Genomic DNA, 17,956 nt, shown 5'->3' on the forward strand with positions numbered 1-17,956 from the left:
GCAGCAGATGCCGGGGCCCTGCTTTCCAATATTACTGCGGGCACACAGTATACCAACAGCAGGGGACACCCTGCAACGCCCGGGTCATCGGACGTGTTCCCTTTGCTGGGGGCACCCAGCAGACGGCGGCCTCAGGGCTCTGGGGCACTCAGGCCGAGGCTGCTAGACCAGGCCATGTTCACATGGCAAACAAAGGACACAAGCACAAGTTGCCACTTCAGGGGGCTCCACTGCACTACCTCTCCTGTGCCAGCAGAGCCCCTTTTATTAAGATGAGCCATGACAGAGTCATGACTCGTTCCCTTAAAGGGGCCATGCACCTACAGTTTAAAGCCATACACCTCAACATGTATGTTAACTTTCTTAGTTTTGAGACCATGCATCCGTATGTTTTATGTGAGGTTTTCATTCTGACTTGGTAACACTGTTGGCGCGCGGGCCGGGGTCGCCTTGGGGCTGGTGCATAACACTGCAGTGACTGCTGAACCGTGTCCGAGACGAACTCGGGGCCTGCTCGCCTCGAGGCCGATATGAGGGGGCTGGCCGCCTCGCAGCCGTTCTAGGGGGAGCCTGGTGAGGGGTCTGACCGCCTTGTGGCTTTTATGAGGGGCCTGGCCGCCTCGCGGCCGTTCTAAGGGGAGCCTGGTCGCCTCGCGGCTTTTATGAGGGGCCTGCTCGCCTCCCGGATTTTATGAGGGGCCTGGCCGCCTCGTGGCTTTTATGAGGGGCCTGCTCGCCTCCCGGATTTTATGAGGGGCCTGGCCGCCTCGTGGCTTTTATGAGGGGCCTGCTCGCCTCCCGGATTTTATGAGGGGCCTGGCCGCCTCGTGGCTTTTATGAGGGGCCTGCTCGCCTCCCGGATTTTATGAGGGGCCTGGCCGCCTCGTGGCTTTTATGAGGGGCCTGCTCGCCTCCCGGATTTTATGAGGCGGCCAGGCCGCCTTGTGGCTTTAATGAGGGGCCTGGCCGCCTCGTGGCTTTTATGAGGGGCCTGCTCGCCTCCTGGATTTTATGAGGGGCCTGGCCGCCTCGTGGCTTTTATGAGGGGCCTGGCCGCCTCGTGGCTTTTATGAGGGGCCTGCTCGCCTCCCGGATTTTATGAGGGGCTTGGCCGCCTCAGCTTTCATGAGGGGGCTGCTCGCCTCCCGGATTTTATGAGGGGCCTGGCCGCCTCGTGGCTTTTATGAGGCGCCTGGTCGCCTCGCGGCCGTTATAGGTCGCGCGGGGTTTCCTGGCCGCCTCGCGGCCGTGTCATGAGGGGAGCCTGGTCGCCTCGTGGCCGTTCTTGGCTCGCGGCCGTTGTAGAGGCGCGGGAAGGCGTCACGGCCGTTAATGAGAGGCGCGGGCGGGGTTTCCTGGCCGCCTCGCGGCCGTGTTATGACTGAGGGGAGCGGGATCGGCGCGCGGCGGCCGTTCTTGGGCGCGCGTTGGGGTGAGCGGCCTGCTGGCCTCGCGGCCATTGTACGCGCGCGGGGCCGCGTCGCCCCGTCACCCCGTCACCCATTGTTCCGTGGCCACGCGGGCGGCGGCGGCGGGCCGGCAGTGGCCGCCATGTTGGAGCGCCGTTATCCGCGAGGCCGCGGGAGGGAGGCCGCTCTCTCAGCCTAACGGTGCCCGGCGGCATGCGCGCCTCGGGGCTCCCGCTGCTGCCGCTGCTGCTGCTGATTATCGCGCTCTTGCCGCGGGGACTTTACCTTCGGGAAGATTTTCACACGTGGTGGGATAAAAATGACCCCCCCGCCTACAACGACCCCGTCTTCATAGACCGGATGCTTAATGAACACAATCGATTGCGTGCAATGGTCGAACCGCCGGCGTCAGACATGCTTTATTTGGTAAGAACACATACGATGCACGTGCTCCCATGCCTTACATGCTAAGGACACTTAAGATGCACGTGCTCCCATGCCTTACATGCTAAGGACACTTAAGATGCACGTGCTCCCATGCCTTACATGCTAAGGACACTTAAGATGCACGTGCTCCCAAGCCATACATGCTAAGGACACTTAAGATGCACGTGCTCCCAAGCCTTACATGCTGAGGACACTTAAGATGCACGTGCTCCCATGCCTTACATGCTAAGGACACTTAAGATGCACGTGCTCCCAAGCCATACATGCTAAGGACACTTAAGATGCACGTGCTCCCAAGCCTTACATGCTAAGGACACTTAAGATGCACGTGCTCCCAAGCCTTACATGCTAAGGACACTTAAGATGCACGTGCTCCCATGCCGAGGACACTTAAGATGCACGTGCTCCCAAGCCTTACATGCTGAGGACACTTAAGATGCACATGCTCCCATGTCTTACATGCTAAGGACACGTGCTCCCATGCATTACATGTCCCATACCTTACATGGTAAGGACACAAGATGCATGTACTAAGGACACTTTACCAAGATTCATGTGCGTGAATGCTTTACATGACCAGGACAGCCACAATGCATTTTCTCCTATGCTTTACATGTTACAACTTCATTTCAACAAGACGTTTGTACTAGCATGATCACATGGGAAGGATATTTCACCACAATGACTAATCCCCCACACTAACGTGATATGGGGGTTTAGATTCTATTAAAGACAAGGAGGCTCATATTATGCATTACAATCTTTACTCTGAAACCACAGCAGCAAAGAAAATACTTTTACAAACAAAAAAGTTTCCACAACAGAACTAGATAGAGTTCAATGTCAATGTATGGGGAACTCCCCAAACCATCATGGAGGACAGGTCATGCCCTGCAGGGGACCAATGAGCAGGGACCCTCCTCTACATATGTCCATTACTCTAACCCCAACCCCTCTTTCTTTGCTGCTGAAATCCACAAGCTAAGTCACTCCTCATAGTTCTAGACTTCGTGTTGAATTTATGGAGTTTAGAGTGTTATTTTCTTTTATTTATGTATATTGAAAGTGATTTATTGCACTGTACCAGTGAAAGAGTGTTGTATTTTCTTGTACTATGAGTAATTGGCTGAGTGCAGTGAGCGGCGTTTTCGCCGTGTTCAGTGTAATCACAGTCACCTGCCTCATAAATATCAGGCGGCGACACGTGGGATTCTTTCCCTTCAGGGGAGGTTTGTTTATTTTAGCGCGGCTGCCTCCAGTCTCTGGAGCCAGCGCGCCCTGCCCACGTGTGTTTTAACATTCTTTCCCCTCAGGGGAAGTGTGGGTTCTCTCGCATAGCTCACTGCACTAGGATCCAGCTTGGGGTAATAACATGGCCTGTTACACAGGTTCGTATCCTACCTTCGGTGTTTAACTTGTGTGTAATAATAACATGGCAAGTCCAGTGCGCATTGCCCATATGTTTGTCACGGTGGCAATACAGCTCCGTGTAGTTTCATTTCTCTTCACACACGTCGCGTGTGTGTGTGTGTGTGTGTGTGGTTTTCTTTTATACGCTGCTCGCGTTTGAAACCAAATGCACACAGGTCAGGTATGTTCTTGGGAACCGGCTGGGAGGCAGTTTGCTAGGCCCTCATTTCGTTGGTGTAGCTCGTTAATGAGCATTTCTATTATATTCCTTAGTATATATATATATATATATATATATGAAGGCTTCTGTTTCAGCACACAAGCGACATAGCTCAAGGGGAAGGTTGCCGGTTTACCATACTGAGGGAGCTGGGTTCGCTGCCCGCCATTGCAAGTGTACACATATGGATGTGTATTTATATGTATATGTCGTTACATGTGTTTATATATATATATTTCTATATATATATATATTTAAAAGTGGATATTTTATGTCATGTTTTAATTTGATATGTTCAGCTTATATTTACACCAGTTCGCCTACGGAAGAGCCTCATACGCTGCCATTCTGCTGGTTTTATTTATTTATTTATTTATTTAAGTGCGGCTCACGGCATGGGTGATTTGCCTTCACTGTAGGTGCCATACCCTGTTTCGGTTTCAGGTTCTGCCCGAGTTCTATTGCGAGGTTAACCCCTTGTCTGCTGCTGATTTCCACACCCTGCTGGGGTGAGCAGTTTCAGGTACATTGGCTCAGTGTATTCCTCCCTTAAACTTGGCAGTTTTGTTTAAGGGCGGCTGGTGGCAGATGTCTTTTTCTCCCAGGTTAAGTATCGTCACCTGCTCGGGGGCGGGTCTTGCCTGTGTTTTTTGCTGCGAGGTGGCCCCTCATATACGCCTGGTTCCACACCCTGCTAGGGTGAGTAGTTTGCGGTACACTTCTCAGTGTTTCCTCCCTTAAAGTTGGCAACCAGGACAGGACATTTCAACAAGGGACACTTGCTCTACCTGCTTTACATGGTAAGCATATTTTACCAAGAGCTGTGATTGCATGCTTTACAACGTAAGGACATTTATGTTAAATGTTAAAGGTATTTGTACCGCGCACCGTCACCAACCGAGTTGGTCCCCAGGCGCTCTGGCGGATCTGTAAACGAGAAGGTGGGATGGATTAAGAGGTGAAGCGGGAGTAGGAAAGTGAGAGGAGTGGTGTTCTGTTGGCAGCTTCAACTCGGTATACACCAGGTGCTGAGCTTTGGTGCGAGTGTCGGATTGATCTTAGTCCTCGTGTGCTGTTGGTGAGGCTTATGTGTAGTTGTGGTGTTGTGAAGTGTGTGCAGGTTGTTGTGCGAGAGATGGTTGTGTGAGATTTTTGAGTGAGTTAAGTCTGCAGAAATGCTGAGTTTTTTTAGTGGGCTATATGAAGTTTAACATGCTAACAATCAGAGCTCTGTATGAGTGTGGCGCTCGCCAATCCTCCCAGTCTCATCAGGGTGGGCGAAGGGTTTACGCCTGGCAGGGCTTTAGGTTTGTGTGAAGCGCTCCCTGTGCTGTTCTAACGCGCTCTGTAAGTGTTCTAAGTCATCCTCGCCGTTCTAGTCTAGCGAGCTCTGTAGGAGTTCTAATGCTGATGGATTGATTAGTGTGGGTTGGGTGACCATTCTCCTCCTTGGGTGCTGAAGCTGGTGTTGTGGTCTCCTCTCACAGACTTTGTATCTAAATGTGTCTGCTGGGGGTTTTCAGTTAGGGTACAGCCGGGAGGCAGTGGATGAGTCGTTTAGGGGTTTTCGTCTCGGTCTGAGTATGTGATTTGGATATGGTGACCTCTCTTTGCTGCTATTTCCCATAATATCTTATGGTCTGGCGTGGGGTACGTTCTTTGGGTTCTGTGTATGTCCATTTTGGGAGCGACCAAGATTGGTTTGTTTGTTTATTTTATTTGTATAGCGCTCCAGACCCAGGGGTATATGGGCGCTTAAACATCAGGTTACAGGCATAGGTGAGGAGCATTTGTACATTTGTGCATCATATATACAATTTACAAGAATGCAGTTGGTGCAAGTAGCAAGCAGACATAGTGAGGGATACATTCATACATACATAGTTGGTTATTTATTGAGTAGCCAGGTGATGACCTTAGTTCTGAAAGGTTGGAAGGTGGGGGTGGATTTGATATCCAGTGGAATAGTGTTCCACAGTTGTGAGGCTAGAACTGGGAAGCTGGTTCCACCGGCTCTTTTAAGGGTATATTTGGGCACCGTCAGTTGTAGTGAGTTGGAGGATCTGGTAATTCTGGTATTCTGTCTCAAGGTGAATTTATCGGTTAGTTAGGGCGGGGCTAGGTGGTTGAGTGCTTTGTAGGTGAGGCAAATGCTTTTTAGATCTATTTTTTGTTGGATAGAGAGCCATTTACATGAAATTCTTGTAGCCGAGATATCTCTCCTAGGAATATTAAGGGCGGCACAGAGTGCATTATTTTGTAGAACTTGCAGTTTATCGATGCCTACATAAAGGCTGTTACAGTAATCCAGTTTGGACTGTATGAGTGCACTGGCTAAGGTGAGGCAGTTGTTAGGGGAAATCAATGGTCTGCAGGCCCTAATTAGCTTACCTGTGTAAGCAGTGGCTGAGGCGGTCATATTGATGTGTTTGGAGAGGTTGGTATTCGTGTCTAGATAGAAACCAAGTGTTTTTACACTTTTGGCGATGGGAATGGTGTTACAATCAATGGTGAAGCTAGTGTAGCTAGGGCTGAGTTTCGGGATGGTATTAGGTGAGCCGACAAGGAGCAGTTCGGTCTTGTCATCATTCAGGCAGAGGCCATGTGTGGCCATCCATGCCTGAATGATGGAGAAGACTTCACTGATCCGGTTGGCGTCCGAGTTGTAATTGCCAGATAGAGTGAGTAGTATCTGGGTGTCATCTGCGTAGTTGGTGTAGGTGACACCCCAGATGGTCCAGCTTGTCGAATAGGAGCTTTGTAAATATATTATACAAAGTAGGTGAAACACAAGAGCCTTGTGGGACACCGCAAGTAATGGCAATAGGGTCAGCCGCTGCTAAGGGTGAGAAGACCCGCATGGTCCTGTTGTCAAGGAAGGATTGGATCCATATAACCACAGAGTGGGAGAAGTGTGCTGCCGATGACAAGTGGTTGCACATGATTTTATGGTCAACCAGGTCAAAGGCAGTGCAGAGGTCTAGGAGAAGAAGGATGGCAGCCCTACCTTTATCTTTGAGTTCGTCTATCTGGCTCTTGAGATCAACAAGGCCGTTTCCGTCCCATGTTGAGGACGAAAGCCAGACTGACAAATTCCTAGCAATTGGTTTGTCTCAAGGTAATCCTGAATTTGTAGATAGGCCACTCTGTCAAGAATTTTTAGTAAGAATGGGACAGTGGTAATAGGTCTATAATTCGTGGGTATATCTGGGTCGAGAGTTTGTTTTTTTAGCAGTGGTAGGACCCAAGATTGTTTCCGATTACTTGGGACTGTGTTGCTGGTTAATTACAGGTTTATTAGTTTAGTAATGAAGGGGGTTTGATCCCTGGCTGCATCTTTTATGATCTGTGCAGGGCAGCTGTCCCTCTTACAGTTCGAGGGTTTCAAGGAGGCTATCATTTTTTGTACTTCAGGTATGGTTACCTTTTTGAAAGGAAAGCCTGAGCTGGTGGCGGTGGGTGATGGAAGGGTGGAACTGGAAGTAGGACCATGAGTAAGTTGTTGTTTGTTTTCAATTTTGGTTTGGAGCCCTGAAATTTTGTTCGCGAGGGCGTTCTGGATCCCTGTGCACCACGGTTTATCCTTTGTGCAGGTATCTGTGTGAGGAATAGGGTTTTCTAATTCCTTTAGGATGTTAAAAAGCTCTTTAGTGCTAGAGCCTGCCTGAGAGATCCTGGAATTAAGAGATTCTTTCTTAGTGCGTGTGATCTTGTTTTTGTAGAGAATGGTGATATTGGTGAGACTAGTTCTATTAGCTACTGAGGGCGCTGATTTCCATAGTGTTTCAAGTTTACTTTTTTGTTGGAGAAGTTTGAGCTCAGGGGTGTACCAAGTGGTCAGGTGCGCTTTCGGTTTCCCTTTGCGCATTTTTAGTGGGGCAATGATATCGATAGCTTTAGCCATGGAATCATTATAGGCATTGACCAGCAGGTTCAAGTCAGCTGTAGCTGGTAGTGCGTTCAGAGTAGGGGCCACCAGGCGTACTAAGGCTTCCGCTGTGATGTTGCTCTTATTCCTCGTTGGGCAGGCTGGTGCAATAACGGGCCTTTTATGCACTAGGTTGCTGATATTAATGTCAAATGGGATGAAGTAGTGATGAGTGGTGTTATTTTCATCGTTGTTTAATTGGGTGGGCATTCTAGTGCGTCGCTGTTGTATTTACGCTGTGAAGAGCCATGATTTGAGGAGTTACCTGAATGCTAGGTGGTTTGTTGTGTTCCGTATATTCTTAGGTAGGTCATTCCAGGTTTTCGGTGCCTGGTGAGAGAAAGCGGATCCTCTGAGTTTTCTTCTGTTATAGGATTTTGGTTCCAGGCGGATGTCGATGCTTGATCTCAGTGTTCTTGTTGGTTGTTGTAGGTGTAGTTTATCGTTTAGGAATTCTGCGCCTTGTTTGTGTATTGCTCTGTGCGTGATGCACATGGACTTGAACTTTATTCGCTGTTTTAATGGTAGCCAGTGTAGTATTTTTAGCGTGGGTGTGATGTGTTCTCTTCTGGGTAGCTTGAGGAGGAGTCTGGCTGCTGCATTTTGCATGCGTTGTATATTTTTCAAAAGCCGTTCGGGCATGCTCAGGTATAGGCTATTGGCGTAATCTACTCTGGACATGATCAGAGCGATGATGGTAAGTGTTTTGTTGTCGAACGACAGGAACAATAGGATCCTTTTTGCTTCTCGCAGGAGGAAGAAACATTTCTTGAGTAGTGCGTTCACTTGTGGCTCTAGAGTGAGGTTGTTATCCATCGGGACCCCTAGGTTTTTTACAGTTGATGATGGAGCTGGTGTGGTGCCGAGCTCTCTTGGCCAGGGGATGTAGCTGATGTCTCCTCCCTTTTTTGAGACAATCATTATCTCTGTTTTGCCTGGGTTGATTTTGAGGTGGTTGAGGTTCATCCAGTTGAATATATCACAAAGGCAATTCTCTAGTGTAGTGTTTTCTTCTCGGGTGTCTTGTATGTGAAGATTATTTGAGTATCGTCGGCATAGTTGTAGCATGTGAGGCCGTGTTTTTTGATGAGTTTGATTAATAGGTACATGTAGATGATGAATAGAAGCGGGGAGAAAGATGATCCTTGTGGTACTCTGCACGTGGAGTCTCTAGGTTTGGACTTAAAAGGTTTCATCCATACGGTTTCGGTTCTGTTTGTTAGGAAGGATTTGATCCATAGTAGGGCGGTGTCTGTTATTCCTAGTCCTTCTAGTCTCTTTATGAGGATGTCGTGGTTGACTGTGTCGAAAGCTGCGGATAGATCAAGGAGAATCAGGGCGGTACTGTTGTCCGAGTTTGCGTTAGTCTTTAGGTCGTCCAATATTGAGAGGAGAGCTGATTCCTTTCCTCCCATTGGTCTGAAACCAACTTGTGTCTGGTCTAGTAGGCAGTGCTCTTCTATGAATTCTTGGGTTATTTTGTAGACATACGTTTCTAGCAGTTTGGCTATGTAGGGTATGTTGGAAATGGGCCTGTAGTTGGATAAATCCTCTACGTTTCCTGTTGTGTCTTTGAGTAGCGGCTTGATGTAAGCCGATTTGAAGGCCTGAGGTACTTTACCCATTGAGATTGAGAGGCTGAGGAGATTCCTGTGCCTGATTTGTTGCTTTGGTTTACCAGTTTGACGAAAGTCTCCACTGATATTTCTGGGAAGCTTCGTAGCTTGTTTGGATATTCCTCATCAGTGTCGATGGGGTATGAGGTGTGATCGCCTGGTCTGTTTTGTATGGTGTGTTGGATGGAAGTTATTTTGTTTTTGAAGTGGTCTCCTAGTTTCATCGATGGAATTGGTGTATTGTTGCAGCCCAGTGTTTTTTTTTATTCGTTTATGATTTTGAAGAGTTCTTTTTGGGCGTTTGGTGCTCTGAAGATTCGGTTGTTGTAGTGTTTCCTCTTCGCCTTTTTTATTTCCTTTTTTATATGAGAGGATCTGTTGCAGGAATTTCAATTTGTTTGCAGTGGTGTTGTTGGTCCTCCATTCAGATTCTAGTTTTCGTTTTTTTCTTTTCTTGGCGCTGAGTAGAGGGGTGAACCATTTTGCTGTTGTTTGCTTACGTGAAGGGGTAAAGGGCTTTTCTTTGGTGATGTCACCTAGAGTTGTTGCGATCCAGCTATGGAGTAGGGTAACTTTTCCATCTAGGTCAGCTTCTTCCATGGTTGTTGCTTGTGGTTTGCTGAGTTCCAGGATCTCGATTAGGTTGGAGTTTTTTACAGTTCTCCAATTTCTTATCAACATGATCGGTGGATTTTCTTGTTGCTTCTTTGTTTGAGTGGCCGTTGTGATTATGAATGGAATGATGAGGTGGTCGCTCCAGAGTATTTGAATTGGGGGTGCCGTGGTGATGAAATCCTTGTTGGCGAAGATTGCATCTAGTGCGTGCCCTGCTGAGTGTGTTGCTGCTTTGACTAGTTGTTGTAGGTTCATGGCTGCTAGTTGGGCGGTTAAGGATTTTTGTGTGGTTGTGGTTTCTTCGTCGAACCAGATGTTGAAATCTCAGAGGATGATCAGATGATTGTACTTGATGGCTAGGGTGGTGGATGCTTCCGTGAAGGCGTCTATGAAGGTCGCATCATAGGTTGGTGGTCTGTATATCAGTATGACTAGTATTAAGGATTCGCATTTATCGATATTTAGTGGATCTTCTATTTTGATGGCCAGTTGCTCCTTGTGGATGATCGCTAGTCCCCTCCCCACCTTTGGATTTCCTGTTTTCTTGTATGATATTTAGATTGCATTGATAGGCCTCTCTCCCAACTTACAGGTCTCAAATTTAACAGGGGTTCTGTCTCCAAATTGCATTTATGATATCTAGATTGCATTGATAGGCCTCTCTCCCACTATACAGGTCTCTCTAGTTTACCAGGAGTTCTGTCCCCAAATTTTATTGTATGATGTTTAGATTGCATTGATAGGCCACTCTCCAACTATACAGGTCCCTCAAAGCCAGTAGGGTTTTGTGTCCCAGATCGCATTGTATGATACTCAATCTAAATATCATACAATGCAATTTGGACAGAACCCCTGCTAAGCTGGAGAGACCTGTATAGTGGGATAGAGGCCTATCAATGCAGTCTAAGTATCATACAATGCAATTTGGACAGAACCCCTGCTCAATTTGTGAGACCTGTATAGTGGGGGGAGAGGCCTATTAGTGCAATCTAAATATCATACAATGCTTTTTGGGCAGAACCCCTGCTCAATTTGAGAGACCTGTATAGTGGGGAAGAGGCCTATCGATGCCTATCGATGCAATCTAAATATCGCACAATGCAGTTAAGAGTAATCACCTTGTTTACTATGGGTTTGGTAAGTGGCTCTGAATCTAGGGTGGAGTAGTTGCTCTAGTCCTGACCCAGGCGACTCCTACCTTACTGGTCCTTGTAGGTAATGGTTGACGGCTGGCCACTGCTGGCCACTGCTTCCCGCGCAGGCACTTGCTGACACTTCTTGGAGCCGCCTCTGTTGGAGCCGCCCTTGGCCTTAGGGTCCTTAGCCGCAGGGCTGCACGAGCAGAAGGACTGCCCTGGGGAGACCAGTGATGGACGCTGGGGGGACCAATGAGAGCGGTGCTGGGCGGGAGGGAAGGGAAACCCGGAAGAGGGTGTGGGGTGGGAGCGGGCTACTGGGGGGTTGCAAAAGGCCTCGGGGCATGCAGATATTTGCCCGGAGGGGGAGGGCTAGGGAGGCGGGGATAAGGATATATCAAGTGGAATGGAAGGGATCAACAACTGCGCTGCAGGCGCAAAGGCTACCCTGCAAATATAGGAAATAAGGGCCGAGGGGGCTCCTCAGCAGCTCCACGCAGTCATCTGCCTCAGATGGTAAGAGGCTTGCGGCGAGGGCAGCAGGTCTCTAGGCCTGGAAGCACTGGCGCGATCAGCTAATCGGGATGAGGGAGGGTCGGAGGCGGGAGGAATCAGGGAAATGGATGCGAGAGGGGTTGGGTGGAGGGGCACAACATTTATCCAAGAGGAGCATGCTTAACCTTATAAGGACATTTAACTCACAAAGATGCACTTACACACGTTACATGCAATGAACATTTCACCATGAAGTACATGCTTTACATTGTAAGCACATTCCACCAAGAGACATTGGCATGCATACTTTACACGGTAAGGAAATGTAACCAAGAGTTGCATGCTTTTCATGGTAAGGACATTTCAACAAGAGGCACATGGTTTTCATGCTAAGTCCATTTAAAAAAGAAGCATGTGCTTTAACATTGTAAGGATACAGAATGCCCTATAGGTTCTGCAGGGTGCCCCTTTCAATAGATGCCAAAACACAAAAAGTACATGGAAGCATTTTGCAACACATTTTTACTTGCTGTACCCAAATAACATCATGAGCCTGACTCAACCGTGTGTGACAGCTTTTCCCTCCTTGCATATTATTGGTGCCCACATCTGATCATCCTCGGAGACGTATCGCCAGCATTATACATGAAAATCACATGTATCATTCCATAAAAGCACGTTTATAAACTGCCTTATGGAATTAGACCGTCATTTATGTATGTCGTTATTTTGGTGTTTTATAGCATGATACATTGCAAATATAACCGTTCCAAAAAGAGGTGAAGTTGAAAAACATTCCGTGCTGGGGTGGCCTTTGCATTTGAGTTTCCGACTAGGGATAGGGGAAGAGTTGGGGAAGTATTATTTCAGGGCGGGTGGACTTCAACAGATACATGCTAGAAAGAGAGGGAGGATAGAATGGGAGATGGTGTAACCAAAGGCAGCTGGTTATAACAGGGATCTTTGCGATAGTGCTCTTAAAATACCACTGGAGGGGGTCACGGGGAGAGGCCACAGGTCATGGCCAATCACAAGAAATAGCAGACTTTCCAATCTTAATCAAACAGCTGACGCTCAGGTCATGGCAAGTGTTCTCTGTGTATCTATGAATGTGGAATGGGGAGAGTGGAGCACGCAGAGAGAACGGGAGGCGGTTGGCAGAGCGAGGCTGAATGAGCGAACCGGTGGGGTGTTAGAAGCTACTTAATAAAGAAGATACAACCCAGATCTCTTACCCAGTGCCATCATTTCACTGGCGACAAACTAGTTGGACCTGGCACCCCCACAGAGTAGCCAGGCACTGTGAATGAACCGTGCGTTGTGCTGAGCTGGCTTTGCTGTTTTGTCGAACATCTCGTCAGCTGCACTTTGGTGCGTTGCCTCTGGGGAGCATGCTGTGTTCGTCCTGCTTTGTGCTTTGTAAGCGCTCAAGTGATCCGTGCACTGTGACCTTTGAATCTGCTAGGCTTGTACGCATCCAGTGCCGGTTGCCATGTCTGCATGAGTGACGAAAGCACCACGGTACATCCTTTGTATGTGACACAGGAAGCATATCGGAAATTAACATTTAGAGTAAACCACCTCGAACATGATTGAACGTGCAGCCATTTGGGATACTTTTTCAGGGTTCGAAATTGAGATTCGATGAGCAGGAGCTAAAACCATTTCCGGGGTGTCAGGCATCTCCAAGGAGGCAGGAGATACCACGGGCGATCCTGGAGCGAGTACCCAGCTCACCATGAATTTAACTTCCAAATGAGATATACACATTAACTTGTTGCACATAATGTTTGATTCATTGTGTTTAAATGTGTACTAGATGTGTACTAATTCTTCTATATTAGCATTCTCAAATACTCAAAGGTAATGTCATGTATGATGTTTTTAAGGCACACATTGCAGCTAATAGCTCCTAATAGCTGTTGCTTTCAAGCTAAGCAGGCCCTCCTAGGCCAGAAGCAGGAGCTTTATAGCTCCCAGCACCCCTCAATTTCGAACCCTGTTATTGTTATTTATTGTTATACAGTTTAAAATGTTTTAATTTTTTACATGTCTCAATAATTACAAATTAAAACTCAATATTCCTAATATTACAGTTCACAGTTTTAAAATGCGAGACACTTATTTAAACTAATACACTAAAACAAAATAATTCCAATTGTAAAGATTTTATGAATCCCATAAATGCCAATAATGCAGAAGTGGTTCTACCTGCCAAACAAAGTTGTCATAGTCGATAAAATAGGTAAAAAGCGTCTTAAAGTGCTGTTCCCTAAAACCCTGTGAAGATGGCCATTACGTTATCAGATGGTCGAGTGTTTCCTCAGTAATCGATATGATATGATCGTTTATTTATATAGCACCTATACACAATGTGTTTCAAAGCGCTAGATAGATCACAAAACCGACAGATACGTTGGTCAGTCATTACCATGTTGAAGCGTATTAATCTCTTTAGTCAAAATTTGATTAATCTGGGAATCTGAATAATAGTCGCCTAATTGCTCTTTTTGGATATACTGCTAGATATGGGGCGACTGTTCCAACAGTTTTTAAATTGGTCTGTAAATGGGCAAGTGACTCGTGTGCATGAAAAAAATCTATTGTGTTGGACCAGTCTTTTATAGAGGAGATTCTTACTGGGTTCACTTTGAGGTGTTCTACTGTCAGACCCAAGTCAACAGGCAATTTGTCACTTGATTCTGAAAATTCCTGCATGCATATTTTCCTTCCGCTCAACATCACCTTGTTAATTTCCTCAGAAACTTAAAATAGAGTGTAAGGTATTTCCACTGGGCACAACTTCGAAGTGATACTAAGCCAATTTCATATCGCATAGCAGCTAATGGAGTACCCTGAGATAATTGAAGTACTCTTCTCCATATTCTGCCTTCTAGGCCAGAGAGTACGTTTAATGTCCAGAATGGAAGAATTTTTAAATCCATAGAGTACCTTGGGAACAATCTGTCCTTCATAGAACTTCTAAGCTAAGTACCTTCCATAGTTATTGTCCACTCTGACTAGTTGAAACACTATTTGCTTCCTGTATAAGCACCTAACAAGTGAACAATAAATAAATTACCCAAAGCTGTTCCCAGTGATGACAACCAATCTTTTGTAAAGGATATATTTGATTTCATTGTAATTAGGAAGCTCAAATATACCATGCCCTTCACTTTTTCCAGCATCACGTATACAATTTGCCACGTGAAAGATTTAACCCTCAGTTTATGAATAAAGTGCAATACGATTTGTTTGAATTCATTTTCAACTTGTGTACATTTGCATAGTAAGGTAAAGCTTAACAGAAGACGCCGTAGACCTACAGGGGTCTGATCGAATATCAGAAACTCGTCAGCGTATGCTAACCATAATAGTTTCAAATTATTGATCTTGAGGGTTGCAAAGGCAGCAGGTTCAAGAGAGTCCCCAACATCACTTAGCTATAGATTGAACAAGATTGGGGCCCTGCCGTACACCTCTATACGTTTGTATACTCTTTGACAAGTTGCCTTCGTGATCCAACACAACTTGTATATTCGAGTCGGAGTACGGTCTAATGATAACGCAAAGAAAACCCTGCGTGATCCCCCATTTCAAAAGCTTATTCCACAAAATAGTGCGGTCTACAGCGTCAAAAGCAGCAGAGAGGTTTATAGAAGCCACATCTAATGATTCATATTTGTTATTCTCGACTTGCTTGGTCAATAATCATTGATAGTATTTGACATATGATCAAGAAATGTATCTAATGGACCAATACCAAGTTGCCTATAGATGTTCAAAATCAGGAGGTCCATATGAAAGTCTGAGACAATGTTCATGTGCCAAGTGATTGGCGAGATTGTGGAAATTGTACTTGCCTCGCCGACCTTGCTGCGCTTTGGACTCTAGGCCTAAATCCCAGTTGAGTGTGTGTATACCGCTTTAAGAAGCATTTACATTAATACCTTGCTGGAAGCGAAGCAAGCGCAGTGTGCCAAGTGATTATGGATTATTTTTCATCCCTCTTCCACTGAAACACCGAAAAATAAAATTGGATTATTGTTATCATCATTCAGGCATAGGCACTCGTCTGCCACTCTGGAACACTTGAAAATAAATGAATCATTATACAAATCAGAGACATACATATAATATCATGCAACAAAAACAATTTCAAAAATACACACCTCCCCACATTATATCAGCATACCAGAACCCCTTAGCACTTTCCATATTTTAGTACTATATACCTTAACTCCCTAGCTAGGACAACCTTTCATTCTACACTTATTATTATAATTTGCTTTTTTAACTGGTCTCGCTCAAGCCTCTTTACTTCATGTTTGGGGTGGAAAGGTTTTATTTGGTTTACATGGACAAACTGTTCCACTGTCACCTCAATCTCCTTTTTAGACATTCTGTACACCACAGGTGACATTTTGTCTATTATTCTGCATGGCCCTGGCCACGCTGCCAGAAATATAGAGTTTTTATGTCTGCCCTTTTCAAAATGAAACTTATAAACCATATCTCCTACCTCATACGCTTTTGTAGATGTCTTCATATGGTAGTACGTTTTTGCACTGTCAGCAGCCTTTTCCATATTCTGCTGCACAAATGCAAATGCCTGTTGTAAGTGTTTCCTCAACTCTTCCACATATTCGTGAATTGTGGAAGCATTTACAAGTGTCTGCTCATGGGTCTTGTAAAGTAAATGCTGTGACAACACCATTTTCTTCCTTTCATTATTTCATGAGGGCTGAGATTTGTATCAAAAGGGACAGAGCCCGTCAAACAGCCAAAAAGGATTTGACCTGCAGACACACGATACAAAGCAATCTGGGCAGAGACAGTGTCTACATTTAAGCATTAGTCCCAAAAAGAGTCAGTAAGAATTCCCTCATAATTGTTTACAAAACTGCCAAGATTACACATATACAGTGACCCCAGTTTGCTACACTTGGTGAGCACATGCCTAGCTTTTTCAGCATTATTCTTGAGGCCACAGATACGACAAAACCTATTTTCAACAGCTAGGCCTAGCCGTGGTCCTGTGATTGTGAGTACTGTCAGTTGGTTAGTACGAAGCTTCAGCAGAAACAATCTTATAGCTGGGTCAAGACATAGAAGCAGATAAGGCTCAGTCCTCCTATAACGGTGGACCACACGTGGCACCGCTTCATACCCCTTTAACTTCGAGAGGTGGGTGTAGTTCTTACACCAGTTCCACTTATTAAACTTTCTCTTGAAGGATTTTTCCAGATGGATATAGGGAGTGTTTTTACTAAAATCTGGGACCCAGTTTATCTCTGCAAACAGTTTCTCATTTAGTGCCTTGTATTTAAGGACCCTAAATACCCTTTCCGCATCATAGTTGTGCCCAGATCCTGCCAGTAGCCTACATGTAGCGCCAGAACGGGACTTATAGACATCCTCTAACCCGAGTTGCCATTCCACACAAGGAAGTTAAGCCCAGTTCAAGGCGTAGATAGGATAGCTCAGCAGCAACATGCACGCCTTAGAAGCAAGACGACATGAAGCAACACAGGTTCAATCCCCGGGTCCGCACTTAGAAACCTCTGGGTATTTAAGCGTGTTATAAATACGCAACTAAGAGAAAAAAACAATTACGCAACTAAAAAACCTACAATTCCTGTAACAGCGCCTCGATCCCTACTGGTTGCTCCACTTATCTAGCATGAGGGGATAGTGCCAAACAAAGAAGCCTAATAAAAAAATATACAATTTCATTTGGGAGGTTACTTTTACGGTGTGTATAATAGCGATAAGGCAGGTCCTCTCTGCCCAGTATATTATATAACATGTTTGTGAAAGGTCTGCCGTGAAAGACGCATCCCAGTGTCCTGAAAAAAGCTATTTATGTGCCCGTGTTTAAAATCGGAGATTGGTTGCTTCCCAAAAATTACCGTATACTCTCATTACTTGATTCCACGGGAAAGGTTTTCGCTGGGTTCGTGTTGGATCACTTGCAAGCATGGGTTAGTGAGCATAACATTCTGCATGCATTTCAGTCTGGTTTTCGCCAAGGCTCTTGCACCACTCATAACATCCTATTGTTAGATTCAGTTATGGTGCGGGCCAAAACTAAGAACAACCTATCAGTCTATATTACCTTTATCGATTTCCATGCAGCATTCAACCAAGTAAACCATGAGTTACTATGGAATAAGTTGCAGGCACTTGGCTGCAATGAATGGCTACTACAAATCTTAGTGGCTTTACAAACAGGGACAATGACACAGATCCGCCTTGGCAATGATGGCCTTCTATTTGGGGATATGCAAATAGACAGAGGGGCAGGTATAGGGGTGAAAGGAAGCGCCCCCAATTTCAGCACGATCCTCCCCGCAATGAGAGACAATAAGGGACTCTCCCGTAGTGGGAATAAGACCAAGACAGAGTGCGGGTGAACGTAAGTGGGAGTTTATCCAAAGAATAGGGCATGCAAAGAACTCTGCAACCTCCGAGAGCGCTCTGTCTGACAATAGCAAAGACAGGCGTATTTCTAATACAAAAAACGTCATCAGAACCTACACACTATAGGGGGCACAAGTTAATTGGGATTGGGTGGCGTCGACTAACTATAGGTGTTGCTGCAGCGTGGTTGGTCTTGGCGTGAGGACGTCACTGGTCAGCCTCGTGGGTTGGGTTGGGCCTGGCAGGCCAGCTTGAGG

General features: G+C 46.0%; 1 protein-coding gene across 5 annotated transcripts in view; it reads left to right on the forward strand.

Moving 5' to 3' along the window:
* Positions 1–1,351: 1,351 nt before the first annotated feature.
* Positions 1,352–17,956, forward strand: part of LOC138517032 (glioma pathogenesis-related protein 1-like) — a 792,259-nt gene continuing 775,654 nt past the window's right edge. Inside the window, exon 1 of one of the 5 annotated variants that reach the window (XM_069632545.1) lies at positions 1,352–1,835. In XM_069632545.1, the coding sequence (XP_069488646.1) occupies positions 1,623–1,835 (213 nt within the window). In that variant the 5' untranslated portion in view covers positions 1,352–1,622. The remainder of the gene's footprint in view (positions 1,836–17,956) is intronic. The other 4 variants (XM_069632543.1, XM_069632546.1, XM_069632547.1 and 1 more) reach the window with 4 other exon arrangements.

Source organism: Ambystoma mexicanum, chromosome 6q, assembly GCF_040938575.1.
Source record: "Ambystoma mexicanum isolate Mex_15411 chromosome 6q, UKY_AmexF1_1, whole genome shotgun sequence".
In the NCBI taxonomy this organism is placed as follows: Eukaryota; Metazoa; Chordata; class Amphibia; order Caudata; family Ambystomatidae; genus Ambystoma; species Ambystoma mexicanum.